The sequence below is a fragment of the Carassius gibelio genome, chromosome A6 (assembly GCF_023724105.1).
Source record: "Carassius gibelio isolate Cgi1373 ecotype wild population from Czech Republic chromosome A6, carGib1.2-hapl.c, whole genome shotgun sequence".
NCBI classification, from domain to species: Eukaryota; Metazoa; Chordata; class Actinopteri; order Cypriniformes; family Cyprinidae; genus Carassius; species Carassius gibelio.
In genome coordinates this window covers 10,598,319-10,625,406 of record NC_068376.1, presented here as the reverse complement: position 1 = coordinate 10,625,406, position 27,088 = coordinate 10,598,319, and the positions used below count along the sequence as shown (strand labels likewise).

The 27,088-nt window shown below is 39.5% G+C and overlaps 1 protein-coding gene across 4 annotated transcripts; it reads left to right on the top strand.

Moving 5' to 3' along the window:
• Positions 1-130: 130 nt before the first annotated feature.
• Positions 131-27,057, top strand: LOC128015472 (myotubularin-related protein 14-like). 4 transcript variants are annotated; one of them, XM_052599325.1, is made up of 19 exons: positions 131-857; positions 2,024-2,172; positions 3,320-3,428; positions 4,374-4,449; positions 5,376-5,436; positions 5,863-5,985; positions 6,517-6,590; positions 6,719-6,789; positions 6,956-7,030; positions 7,526-7,592; positions 7,694-7,779; positions 7,913-7,989; positions 13,290-13,326; positions 13,551-13,621; positions 14,690-14,748; positions 15,127-15,259; positions 15,582-15,746; positions 16,033-16,191; positions 23,849-27,057. In XM_052599325.1, the coding sequence occupies exons 1-19, from the start codon at positions 774-776 to the stop codon at positions 24,027-24,029; spliced, it is 1,857 nt and encodes a 618-aa protein (XP_052455285.1). In that variant the 5' UTR covers positions 131-773; the 3' UTR covers positions 24,030-27,057. The 4 variants fall into 4 exon arrangements, with proteins under 4 accessions (XP_052455285.1, XP_052455286.1, XP_052455284.1 ...); XM_052599326.1 differs by having other exon boundaries at positions 141-857; positions 15,184-15,259; positions 15,570-15,746; XM_052599324.1 differs by having other exon boundaries at positions 141-857; positions 15,570-15,746.
• Positions 27,058-27,088: the final 31 nt, after the last annotated feature.

Below are 27,088 nucleotides of genomic sequence, written 5' to 3'. Positions count from 1 at the left end.
ATTTCTATGATTTGGTTAAGGATAATGACATACATCCGAGTAATCGAGACTGAGGGAAGAAAGCGAGTGAAGGGCATAAAAAAAGAAAGGAACGCAATTCTTGACATCTCCTTTCAGGAAATATAGATCACATGATCACATCAGTTTCCTGTTTACTACTGGCTCTGGTTAAAGTTCCTTAGCTATATCCAACACGGATAGTGTTCTACTCAGCATTACAGCTCGTTTTTGTGCCTTTACACCTGACAGTTTTGGCGTTTTAAACAACACTGTATGTTTTGTCCCCAGATCGCAATTAAGTTGATTCTAAAATTCAAGGATAAAAAGCGCGTGAAGACTTAAAATCGTGTGGATTTCCTGTTTGATTGGTTACCGGGTGTTGATATTATTTTGTGGCATGCGGTATTTTGACGAGATTGCTGAAAAAGAAACTACACACCGAAACGGGTGGTTCATTATAAATGAATTGCAAAACTCTTTCTTTTTGTTGATTGGAGAAATTATTGCAGTTAGAAGCCTTGAAGTCTCTCGCGTGTCAAGTACCGTCGGTAACGAGTTATTATTTGATTACCAGTAACGTTACTGTGGAGCGGAATCATCCCGCCAGGACCCTGTACTCGAGACGCGTCACCGGCCCCGGCGCCTTGAAGCGGGCGGTGAGGACAAAGCTTGCCCTGAAGGGATGGCCTGGAGGATCCTATCAAACCCAGGGAACTGCGCTATTTAAGGAAGGCCGGGTTCGAATCGATCAGAAGGCGGATGACAGCTTGAAAATGGCTAGCCGGAGCGAGCAAATAACCGATCTGATCTATGTGTTCTCAAAGAGTCAGTACAGAGCAAAGGAGGTCACCCCATCGGTAAGAATGAAAACATTGAACATCAGTCAATTCCTACAAAGCATATGTTAAATTGGCCAATGGCATTTAAAAGTGTCCAAGATAAAGGAAAAAAATTCTAGGCATTTAAATTGGTTTTGAGGCACAGCAACTGGAATCAGCTCATGTGACTTTAAGAGACTTAGAGTCTTTTCTTTTCAAAGTCACATAATAAATGTTATACGTGTTATTCCTTTATTTTACCTTTTTTAAAAATGAAAATGCTGGTGTTCTAACGCGTCATAACACTAGTTAAAACTAACCCACAACCCATAAGACTGATTTATACTTCTCTGTAACCTAAAGTGGACCTCTTCAAAAATGTAACCATGTCCTGTCTGTATTGACCACAGTCATTTTTCCACAGTAGTAATCGGTCATGCTAACCAAGAGACCTCAAAGGGCATGCATGTGAACCCCTTCTAAAAGGGATGTGCACATGGGGCCTGCAGGTGTAACTTACTAGCAGAATGGCACAAACACACCATTGCAGAAGTAAATGCAAACAGTCATATATGTTCTATATATGTTGTAGTGTATCGTATATGTTATTAAGAACCACTGGTCTACACTATGGCTCAGTGTTGTGGTTAGCATTATGTTTTGACTCAGACCTGTGTGTGTTCAGAACTGATTTAAGTACAGGGGAATAATGTAGGTTATGTTAAAATGACATTCATAGGCAGTTGTTAAACTGGTTGCATAGTTAAACAAATTTGTACAATTAAAATTATTATCTTTTACTGCAAATGTGAATAAACACTTGCGTCTTTTAGCACTGAAATGTGCAAAATAAAGGTGGCTAAACCATATTAAACAACTCCTTCATTCTGCTATTTAACTGTTAAAATTTAGAATATTGTCAAATTTGTATTTAAGAAAGTATTTTCGTAACGTTAGCATGTAATTTCAGAATGTTATTTAAGAATTGACACCAAAGTTACCCTATTTGACCAAGAGCATTATTTCTTCATCATCCAAAAAAGTTAATAATTTTAGTTAGGAGTCATATCTGTTTCCGATTGTTGCTGAAGTTAGAGGGTTGAACTTGCTCTTGTTTTTCTGATGACATGATAATATTTTGCTTTATGAAAGTTTCTTTAAAAAGCGTTTAAAATTGTATGTATGTATACTATATGTATTTTCAGGTAGAGAGAATAGAGGAGCACTGTTTGGAGCTGTTTGACCGGGACTACAAGTACAGTATCATCCATAACACCAATGGGGAGGTGTGTGGTCACTACCCACGGAAGATTGTGTTTCTGGAATATGAATCTTCAGACAACATTAAAGAGAGGTAAGAACATAGCTGTCTCTTTTAGTCTACTGAACAATGGACTTTTAAAATTGACTATTTTGACAACATAACTTACTACTAATTTGTCTACTGCGAAGTTGTTGGCCAAACACACAGTTTATTTAATTTCAGTCATTGTCAATTGTCAAACGCACTTGGTCTTGTTGGTGTTGTCAATCTGGCAACCCGTATGTGCATCAAGTCTGAGGAGGAGGGGCCGGCTGGAGAAGAAAAAAACAGTACATTTTAAATAATAAAATCAAAGCAGCTCTGGTTTCGAAGAACCAAGGCAAGGGGCAGTCATGGCCTAATGGTTAAAGAGTCAGACTTGTAACCAAAAGGTTGCTGGTTTGAGTCTCAGGTCCAGCAGGAATCGTCGGTAGTGTCAGGAGTGAATAATCAGCACTCTCTTTCACCCTCAATACCACGACTGAGACCATTGAGCAAGACATTGAATCCCCAGCTGGTACCTGGGCGCTGCAGCAAATTCACAAAGTCCGAGTATGGGTCACCATACTTTGCCTCACGTCACTTGGATTCTGACAATTCTTTGACAACTCTTGAACTATTACCCAGATACCATTTAGAATTTTTTTTGTCAACTTTAAATGTAGGTGAATTTGGGGCTTTCTTGAAAGAGAAGCTATCTAAAGTTATGTTAGCATTAAATCAGGATCTTGCATTTGAGATTATAGAGTTCCATTATATGAGTCTGCATTTATTGCTGTTAACTCAAATGTTAAAATAAAGACATGTAATCTTAGTGTAGCTACTCAAACGAAAGTAGCCTACCTACTTTGATAATCACTTACTGCATTGTAATTGTCTTTTAATTACTGGTATAGAAATGTTGATCTGCTTTGTTTAATGTAACTACACCGCTTGTCTCCTTTGATAGTAATGTCACATTTGTAGTTAAGAATATTGTGGGAAGACTGCATGGTTTTCTAACTGCAGGCTAATATCTGTGAATGAAATCTGAAGACATACCTTTTTGTTGTAATGTTGACATTGCTGTTTCTATTAATTGGCCATGTGGGAGTTCTTGGCTGATCATGTATCGAATGGTTAAATATCGGTTTATATATTGTTCTGTAACCAGTGTATACAAATGTTGTTGTTTTTTTTTCTCTTCACCTATGTTCAGCTTTGAGAGTACTGTGCAGATCAGTAAGTTGCAGGATCTGGTGAACCGTAGTAAGATGGCTCGCTGTAGAGGGAGATTTGTCTGTCCAGTCATCCTCTACAATGGAAAGGTAACTATCTTGCCACAAGCAAATTGGAAAATGTTCAGTGAACAATTTGCTACATAGAATTGTTTTGGACCGCCAGATGCTTTTTGTTGGCGTTTAATTTTTTTGTAATAGATTGTGATGTTATAGTTGTAGGACATGCCCCTGTTAGACATTTGGACATTTTTTTTTTTTTTTTTTTTTTACATTCAACCACATTGTTACACCAGCTTTCAACATTCTAGACTGTTTGTGCTGCCTCTAAATAGTCCAATCAGCGTTGTGGCACTTAAAGAATTAGGACAACCAAGACCAAATTTAAACATCAAACTACAGTAAAGTAACTACAAATGGCGGGAAGTCGTATAAACGAGGATTTTCGAGGACTTGGTATGAGCAGAGAAAAAGGCTAGCAGGCTGCGAAGTAGCTGACGCTTTATTCTGCTAATTTACCACTGCATTTTGTTCCATCGCGGGAGCATGACGGACATCGCATGGACAACTACAGGTGTCACTGACATGCATCATCTCTCGGAGAAGGTGAAAAAACACGAAAGAGCAAAGATGCAGTTTTTTTGGAAAAACCACATCCTGGCGTCTTCATTTGCTGCTGAATTGTGTTAACACGCATATAGAAAACATAAGGAGAGCAACAGATTGATTTCTAATGTCAGTTTATTTTTAATTAATACTATAGTAGTTCAGTTCCCTTTACATCTTTAACTAGCCGTTAATTTATCAATTGAATGGGTGACCTATCCTCATTATTCGAATTGGCAGGAGCCGCCACTGCATTTGGATATATTGATAGTAGATAGTAGACCTTTGACTTTGAAGGTTGGTATAATTTTCTAGGAAATTCTAAACAGCCAGAGTCCTCTTTAGTTTTAATTTGATTAGATTTAACAGGGACATGTGTTTCTGTTTTAGTTCTAGTAACCTGTTCTTTTTTTTTCTCTTTTATCGTAGCATGTGTGTCGATCATCCACACTAGCAGGTTGGGGCGAACTTTATGGACGAACTGGATACAACTACATTTTTTCAGGTACACACACATTGCTATATCAGCATCGAAATGATGTGTCAAAAGTTGACAAATATTAACTTGACACATGCTGAAAGTACCCTGAGATGTGGTTCAACTGCCAAAAACTTTTCTCAAACAGTGGAAAAAAATACAACATAGAGAATGTGTTCTGTTCGAGTTATTCCTTACAAGTTTATAGTTAAATGCCAACAAATAAATAGGAAAAATTGCCTATATAGAGTATAACCTCCTCCTCAACTCCTGTCATCGAAGTCCTAGCCTTCATCACCATTTACACCCATTTAAATTTGATATTCAGATAACAGTGGGCTATCTGTGATCTGGTCCTGGTGTCATTAAAAGATTGAATTAATTTTAATTTAGAATCAGAAACTGAACGTGCCCCTGCTGGACAGGAACTCATTTGGGCAGTCAGTCAATGGTCAATGGGGAAAAATCAGTTTTCTCATATATATTCAAACAAGACTCTGAAAGCAAAACCCAAATAAAAATCATGCAGTAAAGGCACAGCTTCCATCACTGGAACTGAACTGAGAAAATATCACAAAGATAAAGACTTGTATGTATATGTTAAAACAGGGGTATCCAATGTTATGACGGTCCAATGTCCTGCAAAGTTAAGCTCCAACTTCCCCCAGCACACCTGCCTAGGGTTAGAGCTAAACTCTGCACCATGGTGACCCTCCAGGAGCAGGAATGGACACCCCTGCATTACAAGATAGAATTTCAGATTCTATTGTTAATTGGTTAGACTACATCCATTTATTATACCTTGAAGAGATTATTGTAACATTTCTGTTACATAGTCTAAACTTCTCAAACTACAAACATTAACTAAGAGAGCTAAAACTGTGGGGAAGTTTAGATGTAGCTGTGCACATTACTTGTTGGATTGCATTAAGTTTAATCTCAAACTATTGCAGGGGGTTCAGATGACACCTTTGGTGATGCTGAAGTGGTTCCGGAGGATGATTGTGCAGTTGGGTAAGATAAGCTGGCAAGGAGCACAATCCTACAAGGAGCCAAACGTTTCAATTATATAGACAGTTGTAAACATAGATCAGTAGTTTAAAGGGATAATCCACCCAAAATGAAAACTTTGCTGGACCTCAACAGTGTATTTTACTTGGCAGTCTATGGGACAGCCTCCCGGTTTTCATCCAAAATATCTTAAATTGTGGTGCAAAGACAAATGATTATGGGCTATTATGGGCTTGGAATGACATAGGGGTAAGTGGTTAATGACAAAAAATATATATATATTTTGGGATGGAGTGTCCCTTTAACACTGGTTCTGGCATGCTCCTCTGACTTGTGACAGAACTGATCTTGTGTATGTTTTGAAAGAAAATATCTGTCTTCTAATCATCTTTTTTCCTCTTATTCTGGTCTTTCTTTGTCACGCTACAGGAATAATGATTCACAGTTGTTTGATAAGGTTAGGGGCTCTGACATTAAGCTGTTGAAGTACTTGTCTGTACGCTACATCTGTGACCTCATGGTAGAGAATAAGAAGGTCAAGTTTGGCCTAAAGTGAGTGAACTTTCTGTTACATTCATCTTAGAATGCTTTTGTTAAATATGACATGATGTTTAGTAAATGATGTGCCATAAATAATGATATTAAGCTCTGGCTTTCACACCCCAAACCAGATCCATTATCATGATCCAAAATAAAGACTTAATTTTTCGTTCTAAATTTGATATACATTGATGTGCACCTTTCTCTTTTTGGCTTTGATTGTTGATGTACATACATATGGCATTCTCTTAAGATTAACGACAATAGCTGGCTCTCAGATTTTGGACAGCTTTTTGGTTATTGTACTTTAGTTTATTCTGTGGCCTTTGCCATGGACAGCTTTTTGGTTATCGTACTTCAGTTTATTCTGTGGCCTTTGCCATTTTCAAATGTGTCTTCATTTGTTTTAAACTACATTGCGGAAGTTAATTTCAGACCCTGACACAGTATTTTATTATGACATGACAGTGTTGACTTAAATTTTGTTCATATGTCTATGATCCTCAATGATCTCTTTCTGTCTTTAATTTTTTTTTCCTTCAGTGTGACTTCCTCAGAAAAGGTGGACAAGGAACACCGTTATGCTGACTTTACCCTACTCTCTGTGCCTTATCCAGGTGTAGATCTTCTTTATGCTGATTTAATTTCAAGAAACAATTTCTGTTCTGTTCTACTTATTCTATGATTTAAGTAATTGTTACACTGTAGTTGTAGCTTAAGTGGTTTATGTGCTTTTTTTTTTCAGGATGTGAATTCTTCAGGGAATATAAAGACAGAGATTACACAGCAGAAGGGCTTGTCTTCAACTGGAATCAGGTCCATACCAAGCTCAAACTGAAAACAAATTTTGATTTATTAAAGTCACTTTCTTATCACTGCATGTTATGTTGGTTGTTGTTTGGCCAGAGAGGTTTAACAGAAACAGTTTCATTAAGTGCATTTGATTCTTCACTGACCATCAGTTTTGGTTGTGTGTGTTTAGGACTATGTGGATGCTCCTTTGACAATCCCTGATTTCTTTACTAGAAACCTCAACATCAACTGGAGTGAATATCAGGTACTCAGAGGCTCTTGTGCATTTTCTTTTAGGTAGACCGGGGTTGACTGGGTTTAAGCAAATGACACAAGCTGGATCTAAAAACTGTGGTTGGCGTCGCATTAAAAATGTGTTGAAGCAGACTACACTACCTGCAAAATGTCTCCATCTTTTTAGATAATTTGAGATTAAATTGGTAGTACTTTTGTCAAACATAGTTTAGTAATTGATGTCAAGGCTCAGACCTTACTGTTCTGAAGATATGGTGTATAAGATATAAAAATGTATTCCTGGTGAGAGACTACTACATTGACCAGTAGCTTTTGGGTGTCTTTACAAAATTATATGAAAAAATATGTATCACTGTTTATTAGTAGACACAAAAAATGGTGTAGATTGATGGTTAATGCACTGACAAAGGTTAATCAAGAATGCTGGATGGTGATCCACAGACTCAAATTATGTGTGAATACTTATGTTCTTGAATTTGTTAATTGTTGTCTTCTTCTTTTTCAGTCATGGGACCTGGTGCAGCAGACTCAGAACTACCTGAAACTTCTATTACACATCATCAACTCTGATGGTAAATTACTGCACTTGCACAAAAGTTTGCACCGAACTATAGAACAGGTTTTACTTGTCTGTATAATTTTGGATAACTATTTGGAGTTTTGTGCCCTGCAGATGAGAACGGTTTGCTGGTGCACTGTATATCAGGCTGGGACAGGACACCGCTGTTTGTTTCCCTGCTCAGACTTTCTTTGTGGGCAGTAAGTATTAATTCATCTGTCTCTCATTACATATGTCCTCATTTTATATCTTTATTCATTCCACCTTGCAAAATATCTTATTTTCTTCTCCCTCCCCCCTTTCTTTACCTTTCTTTGTGTTGCATTTTTATAGGACCGTGCCGTTCATGCCAGTCTGGATCCATCTGAGATCCTTTACCTGACTATCGCATATGACTGGTTTCTTTTTGGGTTAGTCTCATTTCTGTTTGTTAAATATCTATGTCTTGGAATGTACCAATATAAAAATTTTGGCACGTAACAATAAGCTCATAATTATTTCCATGTTATGTTATGATGTCACGAGTATTATGCCATGTGACTATAGTAAACTAAATAGCTATTGTAGGAAACGTCTCCGGTTACTATCGTAACCTCGGTTCCCTGAGAGACGGGAATGAGACATGGCGTTAACGCCTTGGGGACTCCCTTCCTTCCTAACCTACCTGAAATCCTATTGCACAACGCCAGTGAAGTTGCAACTCTCACTGGCCAATGCCAGTCAAGACGGCAAATATGGGCGGGGCCTCGCCACTATATATTGTGCCGTGTTGGCGGCATAACCTCAGAATCTTCCAACTGAATTGACAGTACAGCAGATCCGAGTAGTGAACACGGCGGCCTACGGCATGTCTCGTTCCCGTCTCTCAGGGAACCGAGGTTACGATAGTAACCGGAGACGTTCCCTCTTGAGAACGGTCTCTCGACATGGCGTTAACGCCTTGGGGACTGTATAGAACAACGCCGTGGGAACAGCGATTAAAAAGGAGCAATCATAAATAATTATTGTATACATTAAGATAAAGTTAATCCCCAGCCAATCAGATATGAACCTGCGACATGCCTCGACGGGATTGGATATAGATTCCCGTGAGTGAACCAATCAGGTTATTTAAAAATATAAAGCCCTATAGCTATACAAATATGACACAATCCTCTGAACCCACATATAAGCGTATAGCAAAACAGTGCAACAACCATTAGAATGAAATGTTGGGCACACATAGGGAATGACCGTATGAGGCATTACAGTCTGAACCTCTCCCTACAGGACCTGGTCGAAACCACCAGCGCCGTCGAGCGGCTAGTGGTTGCAGGAAGAACCACAGGTTGTACTCACCGATAGAACCTGTGAGGCTAATGACTGCACGTCCAAGTTGTAGAATCTGGCGAAGTTATTCTGCGAAGACCATCCAGCCGCCATATAAATATCTTTGATAGAAATTCCCTTAGTCCACGCCCACGAGGAGGAGACAGCCCTCGTCGAATGGGCTCGAACACCAATAGGACATTCCATACCACGGCTAGAATATGCCAAAGCAATAGCGTCGACCACCCAATGTGACAGCCGTTGTTTAGAGACAGGCTGTCCTCTGGTGCTGCCTCCGAAGCATACAAACAGCTGCTTGGATTGCCGAAACGCAGCCATGCGGTTGACATAGAGTCGTAAAGCCCTTACCGGACACAACACCTGACTCGGGGTGCCGTCCAATAAAGTCTCCGATTCCGGAGAGAAGGCAGAAAGAGCCACCACTTGCGCTCTAAACGGTGTCGAGAGCGATTTAGGCACATAGCCAAACTTTGGCTTGAGCGTGACGTTACAATCACCTGGTCCAAACTGCATACAGTCCGCATTCACAGAGAACACTTGCAAATCCCCCACCCGCTTGCACGAAGCAAGGGCGAGCAGCAGCGCGGTTTTAAGTGTGAGTTCCTTCAAGCCGACAGACTGAAGTGGCTTGAATGGCGGGAGGGCTAGTGCTCCCAGCACCATAGCCAGATCCCAGGATGGCATTGTAGGGGGGCGGGAGGGTTTTAGTCTTATGGTGTTCGAGCCCTCTCAAAAATCTGATCACTAGATCGTGTTTCCCAACTGAGCGCCCGTCAATAGCAGCGTGAAAAGCTGAGATAGCTGCAACGTAAACCTTAAGCGTAGAGGGCATACTGCCGCCGTCCATTCATTGTTGCAGAAAATCCAGAATGTCAGACACGGGGCAGCTATCCGGGGGTCCTGACCATTCGATTCACACCACCTCTCAAAGACTGCCCATTTACAAGCGTACAGGCGTCTCGTAGAAGGGGCTCGCGCCTCCTGTACATCACGCGGTGAGACAACGAACCCGGGTTTACCGGTTCCCGCACACCATCCAAACATGAAGTTTCCACCATTCTGGTTTGGGGTGCCATATCGAGCCGTCTGCCTGAGACAGGAGATCGTCTCAGTGGGATCGGCCACGGGGGAGCTGTTAGTATTTCTAGAAGATCAGGAAACCAAGGCCTGTTCGGCCAGTGCGGAGCGACTAATAACCTTGACGCTTTCTCCTCTCTGATTTTGTGCAGCACTTGTGACAAAATCTTTAGCGGGGGGAATGCATACAGACGGGCATTCTGCCACGGCATTGTGAGTGCATCCCCGCCCAGGGGAGAGCGCGACAGCGAGAAGAACAGAGGGCAATGCGTGTTCTCCTCTGTCGCGAACAGGTCCACCTCCGCTTTCCCAAACTGTTCCCAGATCAGCCACACTGTCCCAGGGTTCAGTCTCCATTCTCCGTGAGGAATCCCGTTCCTTGACAGCATATCCGCACCACTGTTCAGGCATCCCGGAACGTTCGCTGCTCGAATGGAGAGCAGATGATGATCGGCCCACAGCAAAAGGCGTGCTGCCTGACTGTACAGGGCTTTCGAGTGTACTCCGCCCTGGCGGTTTATGTACGATACCACCGTCATGTTGTCTGTGCAAATCAACACGTGATGCCCCCTGATTTGCGTCATAAAACTCTGAAGGGCTAAAGAAACCGCTCTCAGCTCGAGGCGATTTATGTGCCACGTTCTCTCCGACTCTGTCCAGTGGCCCGAAGCCGGTAAGCCATCGCAGTGAGCTCCCCAGCCCGTCGTCGACGCGTCCGTCATGACCACTTTCCGCCGTGTGACCAGACCCATCTGGACGCCGCGCTGGTACAAGTCGGGGTTCTGCCATGGTTTCAGCGCGCTTAAGCACCTGCAAGTGACCACAATGCGGGCACGGCCCAATTTCCACGCCCTTCAGGGTACTTGTGTTTTCAGCCATAACTGGAGTGGGCGCATATAGAGTAGACCGAGGTGACAGACCATTGCGGCTGCCGCCATCTGCCCCAAGAATCTCTGAAATTCCTTCAGTGCTACGGAACGGCCCAGTCTGAATGCGTTCAGAGCGGACATTAAATCTTGTATGTGCTCCTGGCTCAGACGCGCCCTCATTGTTATCGAGTCCAACTGCACCCCTAGATACATGATTGTTTGGCTGGGGCGTAACACGCTTTTTTGTACATTCACACAGAGACCCAAACTCTCCAGGTGACATAACAGAGCGTGTTTGTGGCTGTTGAGCACATCCTCTGAATGTGCCAAGATCAGCCAATCGTCCAAATAGTTCAGTATGCGCATTCCGCTCGCTCTCAGAGGGGAAAGTGCTGCATCCACACATTTCGTAAACGTACGAGGCGCAAGCCCTAGCCCGAACGGCATCACCATGAACTGATATGCTATGCCTTCGAACGCAAATCTCAGAAAGCGCCTGTGACGAGGGGCGATCTGGATATGAAAATATGCGTCTTTCAGGTCCACCGAAACAAACCAATCTCCGGGTCGAATCTGTGCCAGTATCTCCTTTAGCGTTGTCATTTTGAAAGCGCGTTTGTACAACGCACGGTTGATGGGTCTCAGGTATAATATTGGACGGAGACCACCACCTTTCTTGGGAACGACAAAGTACCGACTGTAAAACCCGCTCTTTCTCTCGCTCGGCGGGACCACTTCTATCGCGCGTTTCGCGAAGAGATTGAGAATTTCTTGCCTCAGAACCAGCTCGTTGTGAGCCGGAACCGTCGACATGACCACACCATTGAACAGGGGTGGTCTGCGTCGAAACTGAAGCATGTAGCCGTTCTCTATGACGTTCCGCAACCAAAACGAAATGCCCGGAATGGATCGCCATGCGCTCGCAAAAAGACACAGATGGCGAAGTGCCTCGGGTCGTTGTCAGAAATCTCACGGGATGAGTGGCAGCGCTGTGTGTTAGGGAGGGTCGTGCTTTGCCGATCAGCGGGGAGCGCGAGTCTCCTGTTGAATGATTGAATGACACGCACGTGAGTGTGTGCGAGATTTCGAGAGCAAGCCGTGGTTGCGGAGGTCCGACACCTGACACTTGGGCGTGAGCCTTGCCAGATACATGGGGAAGCCGTGAGCCCGGTTCTATTGACGGTTTCACGGCTGTTTTGAGAGTTGCAACTTCACTGGCGTTGTGCAATAGGATTTCAGGTAGGTTAGGAAGGAAGGGAGTCCCCAAGGCGTTAACGCCATGTCGAGAGACCGTTCTCGAGAGGGAACCCAGAAAGCTATCAGTCCCCCTTTCTTTTATTTGTAAGTGATAAGCACTATATATAATTTTAAATGTTTTTTACAGGAGTTTCTTATGCTCATCAATTGTGAAATATTTTTATGATGTAAAATGTAAGTTTTTCTATTTTAATATACATTTAAATTTATTCCTGTGAACAAAGCTGAATTTTCTGCATTATTACGCCAGTCTTCACTGTCACATGATCCTTCAGAAGTCATTCTAATATGCTGATTTATTATTAGTGCTGGAAACTGTCATGCTGCTTTATATATATTTTTAACCTGTGATACTTTTTTCAGGATTCTTTAATGAATAAAATGTAAAAAAATAAGAGCATTTATTTAAAATAGAAATCTTGCCTAACAGTATACACTGCAGTTCAAAGTTTGGGGTCAGTAATTTTTTTATTTTTTTTTGAAAGAAATTAAAAGGATGTGTTATATTGTTAAGAAGTGATAGCAAAAATTTATATTGTTAGAAAATATTTATATTTGGAATAAATGCTGTTCTTTTAAACTTTGTATTCATCGATGAATCCTGAAAAAGGTATTGCAGTTTCCCACAAAAAAAAAAATTTTGGCAGCACAACTGTTTCCGACATTGATAAATCTAATAATAAATAAGCATATTTGAATGATTTCTTAAAGATCATGTGTCACTTTATACTGGAGTAATGGCTGATTGAAATTCAGCTTTGAATCACAGAAATAAATAATATTTTAAAGGATATTAAAATACAAACAATTATTTTATGTTATAATAACATTTTGAAAGATTACTGTTTTATTTTTCTTTTCAGTTTTTTTGATCAAATAAACGCAGCCTTGATGACCATAAGACATTTCTTCAAAAAACAAGTCTTACTGATCCCAAACTCTTGACCAGTTGTGTGTGTGTGTGTGTATGTATGTATGTTGTTGTTAACTTTACTCTAAAAGACTTTCAGAATTTGTTCTACAACATTAATATACAAATGTTTGTTAAAGGTAGTCTGAAGGGTGAAAAAAGAAAAATATGTGTGCAGGAAGTGATGTTTGACCTGCCATCATAATGCAGCAACAACAACAAAAAAATTCTTAATCTCTAAATTTATAATTTTTGTCCTTTTCCATAGTCACATGTTGCCTGATCGGCTCTCTAAGGGGGAGGAGGTGAGACCACATATTTAATATCTATGACAAGAACATTTGTTAATTTTGAATGGAATACAATTTAAGTGATTTAAATAGTAATTATTACTTAGTCTGCAGTGCACCTCCCAAGCAGATTGTTCATGTGTCAGTGCCTGCCTAAGCCTTGTATATAGGATGATTTGCATGTTTATTGCACATGTTTTATATAAAATCATTTTTATTTTTGATATTCTCTCTCCTAGATTTTCTTTTTCTGCTTCAATTTTCTGAAGCATATTGTTTGTGACACATTTTCAGTCGTAAAAAAGCAAAGGTAAGCTAGCTGACCTAAATACAAGAAACATCTTTGTGTCTCATGAGTATGTGTAAAATAAAATAATCTGATAGTATTTGAACCCAAAGCTTTTTTCTGTGATTTTAAACATGCAAAAATTGTCAAGTGTTTTTTTTTTTGTTGTTTTTTCGTGTGCAGCCATATGTGGTTGGTTTCAAGGGTGTGATTTATTTTATTATTTTTTGATGGTGCAAAAAGTTGGATAAGGTAACGAAATATGATGTTAAACTATTTTCTTTTCTCATAACTTACTAGTATTATGTAAAATCATGAGACTTGTCTCTTCTTATTCATTGCTACAGTGCACACTGAAGCATATTATGCCCATAATATGCCCATATTATGGATTCTCCTGTAGGTCTCTGGAAAATGTGGAGGGTTGAGGGATCATCCACTGAAAATGTTTTACATCAGAGCAAATGGTTGTTTTATATACTGTAGAGGATCTCTTGCTTCAAGAATCATTGGTGCTGGAAGATCACTTAGAGTCCATAGATCGATCATTTTCAAATACGTGTTAAAACTTTTAATTCACAGTGACTTCTAAATGACCATCATATGCATTGCCTAATGACCCCAAACATCTATAACATATCAACAAAATACCCGGTCTGTATCTCTGAATTAAATGGTGTATGGATTTATTTTTCTATGATAGGTTTTCACCATTTTAGGTTAGAATCATTAAAATAAAAATCTAATTGCTCACAGATCATCTGTTTGATTGGTTTGTATTTTTGCAGTTTTTATTCATCAAATAATTTAGCAGTAACCAGCTCCAATTTAATTTCAGTTAATTTATTTTACTCAAAAAAAAAATATTTTTTTCCAAATTCCACTAATAGGGCAGGCTGTAAGTTCACAATCCTCATAGGTTTTGTGATGGTTTCATTGAGGAAAGTTTGATATACTGAATTTTGGTGACAAATGTATTTTTTTCTGCTAAATTTCTCAGTGCCATATTGCCCTTGGACACAGATAGCTGCAGCTTTTGACTGTATTAATGTATGTTGTTTTTTTTCTGTTTATGTATTATTGCTGTAACAGGAGAAAGAATTCTCAGTTCAAAGATGCTGACTTCACAGTTGATGACATCTTCCAGTTAAGTAAGTTCTGTTTTCTCTCTCTCACTCTCTCTCTCTCTCTCTAAATTTCTGTCTTTTTATAAATGAACTTTTATTAAAATGTGTGATTCTGTGAATATTCTGACTACAGTAGTCAAGCAGCAGATCTCAATCCTTTATGCTAATGATTATAAGATCTTACTAGTTATACAAAACCACTTTGATGTGATCCATCTGGATCTCATAGTTGCCCCTGCAGGAGCTTTTAAATAGACTAAAGATTTTATACTACATGATTTGCTCTTTTATGGTCTCTTTCTTTCTTTTTCTTTCTTTCTTTCTTTCTTTCTTTTTCTTTCTTTCTTTCTTTCTTTCTTTCTTTCTTTCTTTCTTTCTTTCTTTCTTCTCTGTCTCTCTCAGAGTCCAGAGATCGTGGTAGTGTTACGAGTTTGAGCAGTGATTTCTCTCTCATCACAGAAGATACATCTGCTCCCTCCAGTCTACATGCAGAAGCCACAGACCTGAATACCATTGGATCACAGGCTTCTAATGTGTAAGGCTTACAAAATAATTAGTAAACAAGCACCATAATTACACCTTATTACTATGAATGCACTTGCACCTGTGTAAGACCACTACATGTTACTGGCAGGACCAGTCAGTTAGCCAGACAGAGATGGAGTCTGCTTCGCTCGGCTGAGGAAGAATAGAACTCAGATATGATCGACATGTATATCTCTAACCACAGAAAGTGGAGAAAATATATTATCATACTGTACCATGTCATTATTTCTGTTCACGTGTTAATATGTGAATAAAATGTTTCAGCTGACAATTGCTTTAAATGTTGTTGACTTATTTAGTGTTTATCACAGGAGGAAAGGCATTCCATTGTCCTCTCATTCTGTGCATTGGAAACGACTGATTGCTTCAGAGGAACGAATGCCTAATGTAAAGTCCTCAAGCTCCTCCTCATCCAACCACTCAGATCAAAATGTCACAGGGACAGGAAGTACCCCATTAGCTGTACCAGGAAGGAGGTGAGCACTTGCAGACTTTATCTTATAGTGCTTTTGTCTGTTTAGAGATCGTGTATGTGTAGTGTGCATGATAAGAGATACTTATGTTGCCATTTTTTTTTAGACAAATACACACTTCACTAATGATTTTCAATACAGAAGAACCGAAGCTTGCTATTATATCTGAGCCGAAATTATGTTATTGGACCAACCCTTCCGACCAAAATGACATGTCTTCTCTAGCATTTTTTGCTCTAATGCTCTAATATTCTTGCTCTAATGCTTTGAATCTCTCTCTAAATCTAAGGCCAATAGTGGAATATGCTCGGCCAGGCTCCTCAATGTCCACAGATTATGGCAGTTGGCAGATTGTCTCAGGATGTGGGAGCATCCATGATCGTCCCCCAGTGCCCTCAGAGTCTCCTCTGCCATTCAGCTTCCAGGATGAGGGTCCCAGCGGACGAATGTGAGTCTCATACACAATCCAACTCCACCTAAACGTATACACTGTATTCTTGTAATTTGACAATAAAGTTGTAAAATTGAGACCGAATGAGTAATATTGTTTTTACAATAGTCATGATTATCACAATAGGAACAGGCTGCATTCACAGGAATAGGCAGCAGCTTCATGATTGTAACGTGAACAATTTTGTTAAGTCCTAAAACTTAGAAACTTTTAAGTTATTATTATTATTCACACTGTTATACTTAATAAACACAACGTTTACATAGTTAACTCCTATTATTCTCATCTCCATCAGCGTGAACACACACCCGCCATCATTGTCCATCACACACCAACACCCACGAACACATGTGCTTTTCTCCTTCTCACTACATGCTTAGATTAACAATAATTTAACTACCCATAAATTGTTCCTTTAAACAAAAAAAATAAGAAAACATATAACAAGGGCCTAGATAAACATTACAGAACTCAGTGCTCACAACAAAACAGTTTGTTACATGTGTAATTGAAAGTGTACAGACTAATATATCCTCCTTATTTATATATATATATATATATATATATATATATATATATATATATATATTAGGGCTGAGTATCGATTCAGATTTTCCAGATCGATTCGATTTCGATTCACAAGCTCTCAAATAGATAAAATTTCGATTCTCGATTCAATTTTCTATTAGAGCTGTAATAGGGCCTTAAAAGTTAAGCCCGACAGATTTCGGCCCGAGTCCGACAAGTACATTTTGATGGACAGCTTTTTAAAAGCCCGAACCCATTTACAACCCTACATTATTCAAATGTACGCACACACACAGCTCTTTTGTCAGGAATGAGTCATTTATACATGTTTTAACATAATTTATACATGACTAACGTAGGCCACTTGGAAGTTTGAACAAAGAAATAAAATAAGTTCTCTGTAACATCGTAATATCTCAGCACTCTATAAATAGCCCTAGGTATAGGCTCATTTAGCATATAAATAGGCCAACGCACCAATAAAAAAAAGTCTTTCTTAAAAAAATTTATTAAGATAAATTCTAAATTAAGATGGGTATTTGGCAAAATCGAAATTAATTAAGATAAAGGCTCTGCCGGATTTGCTTCGCCATAACAGCTGACATAATACAAAAATAATGCCAAGCTTATATAGCCTACTCTGTCTACATTATGCATTTAAGACTCCATTAATATTTAGTTATCATTTGAAAAACATTTACTCACAGAGATTAGGCTAAGCCTACATGTTTTTGTGGAGGAAAATGATTGAATCCACTGTAGATGTCTTCAGCTCGTTCCTGCGCTCACTGATGGTTGATCAGTATTCACTCATTATTTTAATTATAAACATGGTCAAAACTTTTCCACACCTCAGACTTCGCTTTAGTTGCTGGAGCAAACAAAATGTAATCACCAGAGGCAAGCATCCGTTTCTCTTACTCTGCATCCATTTTCGCATCTTTCTCACGCTAATCGAAACACATCACATGACCACTCGTTTACCTCGCAAACCGGAGCGTGAGCCCAAGGCCGTGTAAGATGATATAAATTAAGCCCGAACCCGACCGAACCTGCGGGGTTCGGGCAAAGATCTTCAGCTCTACCCAGGTTTCTTTGACAGTGGCCTTCAGCTCATCTGCATTATTTGGTCTCTTGTTTCTCATTTTCCTCTTGACAGTACCCTATAGATTCTTTATGGGGTTCAGGTCTGGTGAGTTGCTGGCCAGTCAAGCACACCAACACCATGGTCATTTAACCAACTTTTGGTGCTTCTGGTAGTGTGGGCATGTGCCAAATCCTGCTGGAAAATGAAATAAGCATCTTCAAAAAGCTGGTCAGCAGAAGGAAGCATGAAGTGCTCCAAAAGTTCTTGGTAAATGGGTGCAATGATGAAATTGCACCCCAAATCATCACAGACTGTGGAAACGTAACACTGGACTTCAAACTTGGGCTATGAGCTTTCCCACCCTTCGTCCAGACTCTAGGACCTTGGTTTCCAAATGAAATACAAAATTTGCTCTCATCTGAAAAGAGGACTTTGGACCACTGGGCAACAGTTCAGTTCTTCTTCTCCTTAGCCCAGGTAAGACGCCTCTGATGTTGTCTGTGGTTCAGGAGTGGCCTAACAAAAGTAATACTACAACTGTAGCCAAATTCCTTGACACGTCTGTATGCCTTGACCAAAGCCTCAGTCCATTCCTTGTGAAGTTCACTCAAATTCTTAAATCGATTTTGCTTGACAATCCTCATAAGGCTGCGGTTCTCCTTGGTTGGTTGTGCATCTTTTTCTTCCACACTTTTTCGTTCCACTCAACTTACTGTTAACATGCTTGTATACAGCACTGAAATTCCATTTTGAAGGCTCAGGAAACCTTTGCAGGTGTTTTGAGTTGGTTAGCTGATTGGCTGTCAGGAGAAAATAAACTTGTCAATGCTGCCCTGTGACTTTTATTAAATACAGTTTAAATACTGAAACGCTACATTATATTTTCCAGCGACGAGAGGATACAATCGCTGTTTTTAAGTAAACTCACTCTAAAAAGATAAACGCACAGATGCGAATACACGCAACTTCCATTTCTATCTCTCTCTCGAATAGGCAATATTCGAGAAAATGGTTTAGCGATTTCTAATTATTGGGGGGATTAGCCCCCATCAATGTCTACGGCAGTTATCGCCATGATCAGACATATGCTGTGGCACTGTCATGCAGTCTGTAATGATATGACGTTAGCAAATATTAGCGATTTTTTGCAAACATTTCTTTGAGTAACATGACCGTTAATATAAACTCACAATTGAATGTAACATAAAACAAATGATTACTTTGCGTTAAAATCTTTATTTATGACAAAAAAGCTTACATTTATGTGTCTCTTTGTTCGCTGTAGCAGCCATGTTTCCGAGATAATTCATTCCCCTTCGTTTGAAGTGTGGTCCCGAAAAGTTTTTGTTTGAAGGGCTATCTGGCCCTTACCCCTACCCCTCCAACCAAAAGAGAATCGAGACACCCAAAGGGGAAGGGCTAAGGCGTAGAAATGGGATTGGGCCTTAAGCTTTCTTATGACCTTTTTGTCTTGTGAATAGACTGTAATGTAGCATCCTTTATGTTTGACGCTAATCTGCTTACATCAAACATAATGTCTGGTCTGGTTTGTTTTCCTGTTTTTAACCTAAGCTGCTCTTTTTCAATCTCATTAAGAAAGGCATCTCTCTGCACTGCACGTGCTGAGAAGGCAAATTGGCTGTACATTTTCAATGTATCTATGCTGATGTACATGTCAGACTCTGTGTTGTTTCCCTCCCTGTTGTGACCATATTTGGATTTCCTGTTCCTGTCCTTGTTTAGTTTTAATCATTAGGTTATTAGTCCCCAGCTCTGTGTCTTTAATTATCTAGTTTACACCTCATTTAGTTCTAGTACTTAAGCCCTGTGTTTCTCTATCTTTGGCATTCGGTCTTGAATGTCATTCTGGTGTCTGGGGAGTGTCCTGTGCCAAGCCAGAACCAGTCCGCCACCGTCCATGGCTCACCCAAGCCCACCACCTATTCAAATAGCAAGCCCGCCGCTGGTTCATATAGCATGCCTAACGAACATTAATATGGCAAGCCTGCCAGCCCAAAAGCTCACTTCAGTGCCCGTTTCTCGTAAGTGCATTCCAGAGTGCCTTCCAGTGCCCTTTCCTCAAAAGTGCCTTCTAGAGTGCCCTCCACTGCCCACACCTCGTAAGCGCCTTCCAGAGTGCCCTCAAGTGCCTGCTCCTCCAGAGCTTGCACCAGTGTCAGCTCCAGTCCCAGAGCTCGCTCCAGTGTTGGCCCAGACCTTGCATTTTCCCCCCAAGCCAGAAGAGGAAACTAGGAGTGAGGAGTAGGGTGTCAGGCCAGGCCCCCGAGTTCGCTCCTGTGTTGGCCCCGGCCCCAGAGTTTGCTCCAGTATCATATCCAGTCCCAGAGCATACCCTACGGAGGGTTCCCAATCCCCAGTTAAGCCCAGGATGGGCTCCTGTCCCTAATTTAAGCCCAGAATGGGCTCCTGTTCCCAAGTTAAGCCCAGGGAGGGCTCCTGTTTTCCAATCAAGCCCAAGGAGGCCCCGAGTATAGCCCCGTAAATTTCCCCAAGCTTTATTTTTTGGGGGAGATAGTAAGGCTCCAGCCGTAGAGGCCGAGGCGGGGGCTTGGGCTGTGGCCTCGGAGGCTGCTCTGCCATGGCCTCCCGAGTCCCCTGCTCCGCCATGGCCTCCAGTGTCTCCTAATCTGCCATGGCACACTGAACAGTTACCGCTCTGGAGGCCCACTGTTCCATGTCTGTCCTGAGGGACTGCCAGAGAAAATCATCAACATTACAGGCAAGTACTCCAGTAAACTTACACTGTTCTTCCAACCAATAAAATACTGTTGGATCTACTTGGGATATCTTATCACCTGTACTCCACATGACTTATTTCACTTTGTTGTACCAATACAGTGATGCATCAGCAAGGCCGTAAACACACTTCTTTAATTTCCATAGAATGCTCCTGCTTCAGCAGGAGGTCGAACCTAGATTTCTCTGGACATCTGCATGCCATATAAGAAAGCAGATTTGATGTCCATTGAATGGACTTGCCAATTGTTTTGACTAATTACTGCTAATAATAGCCTAAGAGACTCATATGAACTGGTTGAAGAATCTTTCTGCAGTGTGTTTAGCTCTTCAGCTCTGGCTATGAGCTGTGTATTAGGCTCAATGCAACTGGGGGTTTCTTTGAGACTACAGACCCATCTGGTACAGACACACTTTTGACCTACATCATCATCTTCGACAAAAACACTGTTTTTGTACCAATTCATGATTTCATCCTGCTTTGATGCATTGAATGAAATGTCTTTTGTTATCAACACATCTGTCTCCCTATCAGTTGGTTGTTAAGATTATCAACACATGACATATCCACTGGCCCCTTTTGCCCACCTCTGCCATCAGGTTCAATATGTTGCAGATTAAACCAGTTTTTGTATTTTCCAGAGACTTTGCCTGTTCTACCTAAAACCTTGGCTCTCTGTAGACCACTACTATCTTGTTTCATAAATGTCAAAGTCTGTACTTTTTTATCTTTACACCAGCAGAAGAGACAGGGTCACCACAAACATTATGATCTGTTTCTGTTTGTGTCATAATAGAATGAACCACTTCTCCTGTATTTACTTCCCTATCGCTGATGTTTTCTGTTCATTACCCGTGTTTCTTCACTATCTAAGCTTTCTGCTACATTTTTCACTAGTTGTTTGGCTGTTGTCTTACACAGTTTTCTAATCCTGTGGCTCCTGATCCTGTGTGTTTATTTTACAGAGCCTGGATCGATGTTCTCTAACAAGAGTCTTGTGTCTTACAAACACAACTGCTCCATCCTGACCTATAACTACCCCTGGTCCCTTTCACTCAGGACATTGTATTCTTTGAATGCTTTCCTAGAAGCATGTAAAGCAGAAATGTGTTCTCTAACTCTAGCACTCATAGTGGTACCTTCCAAGGCAGGTTTTTTATAAACTAACACAGAAGGATGATTAGGATTCTGTAATCATGGACATTCAACATGCTGGGGTGTGCCGTGGACACTAAACCAAGTGTGAATGAAGGAGTTGACCATTTCAGATGGCTTCTTAATTTTCACAGTGTTTCCAGCGCTGGTTCTAACTCATGTAGATCCATCGCCAGAGTCTTGTTATACTCCAAAGCTAGGGGTAACTCCACAGTAGGCTTTGGCTTTGTCTTTTTATAATTTCTGCATATTTCATTAATTTACTATTTGTTGTAAAACATTAAGGCACTCTTTGTCCTTATTTCCTGAACTGTGGATGAGCCTGTCTGCCAATGCGTGACCAAACTCTGCTTATGGAGCTTCGGAATGATTCTGTGATTCGTTTCTGTAGACATATTTTCTGTCACTGTTAGGACCTCCTCTTTGTTTTGACTTACTTTAGCTTCTTTGTCTATAATACCTATACATTAATGTCCTGAACTGGTAAATTCAAGGGGATTGTTTGAACATTACTGCTCTGTCCTTTTCTATGTTCAAAATCGTCCTTGCTCTCTTCGAGGATGTTTTACTCCGCAGAGATGGAATGTCAACCTTGACAACTTCAGTTTCAATTTGACATTTTTGTCAGTCTTATTTTAGCTGGTAGTTTCACATTTCTTGTGGAATATACCAAATTCCCATCTCCAAACCGAATTGGTCTGTAACTTGGAGTTTCTGTTTTCATCAGCAGATTAATTTCATCTTGGATGAGACTATCAATATAATATTCAAGCCATTTCTCCCCACACAGAGTATGGGGACAACCTGTGTCAATAATCGCTGATCCGAATTATTCATTTATGAATATCTCCGCATCTGATATAGAAGTCTTTGTAAACAATGTAATGTTGCATTCTTCTACATTCATATTTGCATCTTCAGTTATTCATACTTGTTCAGTTTTCTTATGAGGACAGTCTTTAGCCCAATGAAATGCACACTGGCAAATAGCACATCTGGATCTATTACTGAATGTATCCAGTGGATTAGTACCCAGTAATGGTTGCTTTGGCTGCCCATTTTGCGATATTGTATTCCATTTCCCTCTTCCTTGAGGACTTTGTTCTGTGGAAAAATGCCACATCCTGATTCACTTGTATTCCATTTGATGAGCCTGTCGTTTTCACTCTGAAAATCCTTTTGAGAGCCGACTTCATGGAGGAGAACTTTAACTCCGTGCAGGCCGTCAGTGCTAGCTGTCAGTTTTTTTTTTTCCGTCAAGGCAAGCCGTATCAAAAAGCTTAAAATCCAACACTGCTTTAGGAAGTGTCATATTATACCTTTCATCTGGTTCATATACATATGTCCTTTTCCTCTTTTAGGAACATGCCATCAAACTTTGCCATTAATGTTGTCATAACGTTATCACTGGTCCAAATCATCTGCAGGTATTTGCATCACTGTTGCATAAGCTCTCCCCCCAAGCCCCAATGCAGCTTGTTTTCTTTTGTCGAGGTCGCTAACCCATGTCCAGATATTAATTGAAACTTTCCAGCACTCATATGGTCTGGCTTCATCAAACTTCGCAGAACTTTATAACTAGCTACCATTCTTCACAACCATCCTCTGCTACCATGAGCCACAAAATTAACACGTTTACATAAATAACCTATTTCATTCTTGACTCCAGCAACATTAACACGCATCGGCCATCATCGTCCCTCACACACACACAGAACATCCCCAAATGTCCTTTTTTTCTTCTCACCCGGAAGCAGTACGTGCTGAGATAGTGCAGAAGGAGATTAACATATTAACACACACACACATCAGTCATTATGTAATAAACCGAATTTATTCCAGAGAAAAAAAAAACAGAGACATTCCAGAAATTGCCCCTTTTGTGTAATCTTAAATTGTGCCAGTGCTCACCATTTAATTTGAGTTTTACTTTCTTTACGTTTTTCTCATATCATGATCAGATTTTTTAAATATTACTTTTTAAAGTAATAAATTTAAACCAGAAATACATATGTTAATTTATGATACTTTAAGGTCTAAATGAAGGCACAACAACTTTGACAATTAAGTGAAGAGAGAGAATGTGACAATAAATGCCATTTGTCTTTTCTCTTTTTTAATTCTAGGTGCACATTTGTACCTGACAGGCAAGTGAGGTTGGAGGCAGTGAGGGAGTTGTTCCTTGCAGCATATAGCTCTACAGTAGGACTCAAGTCATCGTCTCCAAGCCCCTCCAGTGCCATCTCAGGCCTGCTGGAGCAGTTCGCACGTGGGGTTGGCCTTCGTGGCACTAATGGCATTATCTGAGCCTTCCATTGTTGCGCCCATAAGGTTCACTCAAATTTTTACACACCCTCAGGATTTTTCATTTCATCATCTTTTTTTTTTTTTTTTCTCCTCTGCATCTTGATGTTGTACCATATCTACCACATCAAGAGTACCTAAATTATTGGTGAAGCTGTACAGTGTATTTCATCCCCTCTTCCATCTCAGCCCCTTGCTTCTCTCCTCTCCTCTCCTCTCCTCTCCTCTCCTCTCCTCTCCTCTCCTCTCCTCTCCTCTCCTCTCCTCTCCTCTCCTCTCCTCTCCTCTCACTTATTCCAGTGCAATCGTCTTCCTGCTAAAAAGAAGAGTGCCAAATCTAAATACAGGGCTACATTAAACTGACTCTTTTTTTTTTTCTTTCATTTTGTTCTCTAAAGACCAAATAATACAGTTTGTTCATTTGTTTTCTAATTTAGATTTTAATTTTTGCTGTCTTTCATCATCCTCTTACTTTTTTGCATGTTGCACATTTGTACTGTAATTGGGAAGAATAGAGAGGGGAAGGAAAGTGAAAATTATTTTAAAAATGCTTAAGATTACACTTCTTGGAACATAAAGGTGATTGAGGAGAAATGATTTATTTGCCCATTTTAATGGCTTGTTTTATTTTAGTTGCCAGCAGTGTTATACACTTAAAAGACTTTTCTCTTGAAATGATTGTAGTGCTTGACTGCTTTTCAGACCTTCAGGATTTGAACTAAGCCAGTCGTTTGTTTGTGGTAGTTTTAGAAATGGCGACAATTTGGGCAGTGGTAATGTAAAACAGTCATTGTTCTTTTAATTAACACTTTTAAAAATAATTTAATGTGGGTGTGTTTTGAATTTAATTCATTTTTGTTGTCTCTAGATTCTTTTTAAACTGCATCACTCAAATTCATAAAACTATAAAGATTCATTTAAACAGAGCTAATCTATACAGAACAGCAGTCCATGTCCTGCACTCATTTTTACTTAAGTCATTTTTGTTATTAGTTTTTTTGTTGTTGTTTTTTTTTACTTCTGAATGATTTGGGGCAAATGACTCTGAATAACTGATTTGCCTTGGCACTAGATATTTATGAATGGCTATAAGGTTGCACTTGAATTCAAGGTTTGAAAACTTGGAATTTGTAGTATTTTGGACATAAAGCCATTGTGGCCTCGTTACCTCAGGGCCTTTTATTGTGCCTTTTGTTCTTAAGGATATACAATTCTGTTTTCATGCAAAGCTGTAATATCTTGCTTTTAGATTTAAAACCATGCCTTGCTATATATGTTTCTCTTTTTGTTATCTTATGACAGAACCAATGTTCATGTGTACTGTAGCAGCAAAATTCAGGCTTAAATTCAGATCATACAAACTATTGTATGTCAATTCATGTTTGATTTTTGCAATCAAGCACAAAAGATGCAGATCTGTTAACAAGTACATTTAATAGGCTAACATCCCGATGATCATTTTACAAAAGTGTTTCAAAGATCTAATTAAATATCCTTACAATACAAATGCCTATAACTCGTTTATACATCAGGTAGCAATGTTACTGAGTTGATCACTTCAGGGTATGGTTACTTGCAAAGTTTTATGTCAGTGTCCCAAAGCATTGGTTTACATGATTTTTTTTTTTTTTTAATCTTGCCATAAAATTTTTGATGCGCTATGTGAGAACAGTTTATTCAAAAAGCCTGAATGGTCATATGAATGGTTTGATGCATCAAAAATGCATCTTTTATAAATTTTAGTCAGCATGGTCTAAAGATGGTCTGAGCCAAATTTAATGAAGATCTCATAAATACCTTAGGAGGAGTTTGATTATATAAAGAATAAAAAAAATCTAGTGGGCTAACGTGGTTGATTTGGATTACCCCAGAGCCACTAAAGAAAACGGAAACCGCAAGGGCTGATATTGAATTGGATTAATACCCAAACACGCTTTATTAAACTAGATCATCATGCCTCTACACTGTTAGTGAAACACCATCACCAAAATTCTGTACATTTACAGAAAGAAAAAACTGATCTAAAAATGGTTCTTCTAAATACGATATTTCTTTTATTTTGAGAAGTATGGGTTAGTGAAGTAATTCACCCTTGTCCCTCAACAAAAGCCAGTAGGAATTTTGGCTTTTTGTAGATAAGCTCTGCAACCAACCAAAGTATGATTCTTAAATCTTTTGAAATCATTATTATTAATGGTTTATACATTTTAAAACCTGAATGCAATTGCCAGAAGTCAAGACCGAATGTTATTAAGTAAAGCCCCATTTTCATGACTTAATTATCATCACCACTAAAATTCTGACTAGTCTTTATAAAAAATGTTTGTTTTTTTTGTAGAAAAATACATCTGTTAACCACATACCTTAATTAATTCCTGGGATTTAAGGCTCGTTCCTGCTGCACTCCATAGTTGATGAGTAGTGGAATCAAATTTAATAATTTCTGGTATCTGTTTTATGGTCAATTTTGTCAACACATTTGTCAACACATTTGTCCTTCACATGCTAACTTCCGATCCTTGAACACTTCAAAATAGAAGTCTTAAAATGGCTCTTTCTAAACCGTAATTTATCAATTATGATGGAAATATCAATAAAAAAAAAAAAAAAAGTTTTTGTTAAGAACTTTTTAATAGGCCATGTGGTGTGACAATCCTAAACTGCATTCTAATTTGCGTCATCCCTTCTGTTGAAGTTCACTGCACTAAACTAGAGGCATTTATTTGTACACACTGCTTCATCATCAACCACAGACATAATTTGAATTATACATGCTACAGGAGTTGGAGTTATGGTGTATGCCTGGGGTACTTGTTTTTATTATAATGTAATCTGTCATACCCAAAAGGCTTAAATTGAGTCATAATTGCCTGTTTAATATGAAAATAACATGATTTGGTTATACTGAATGTGTATTCTTACGTGACCTATAATCACAATAGTTGTATTATAACTGTTGCATCACATCTACTTGGCTATAAATGAAGCACACCAGGAACTAATTAAACTCAATAAAAACACTGGAGTCTCACTAACTTGTCTCTGTTTATTTTAGCCTATTC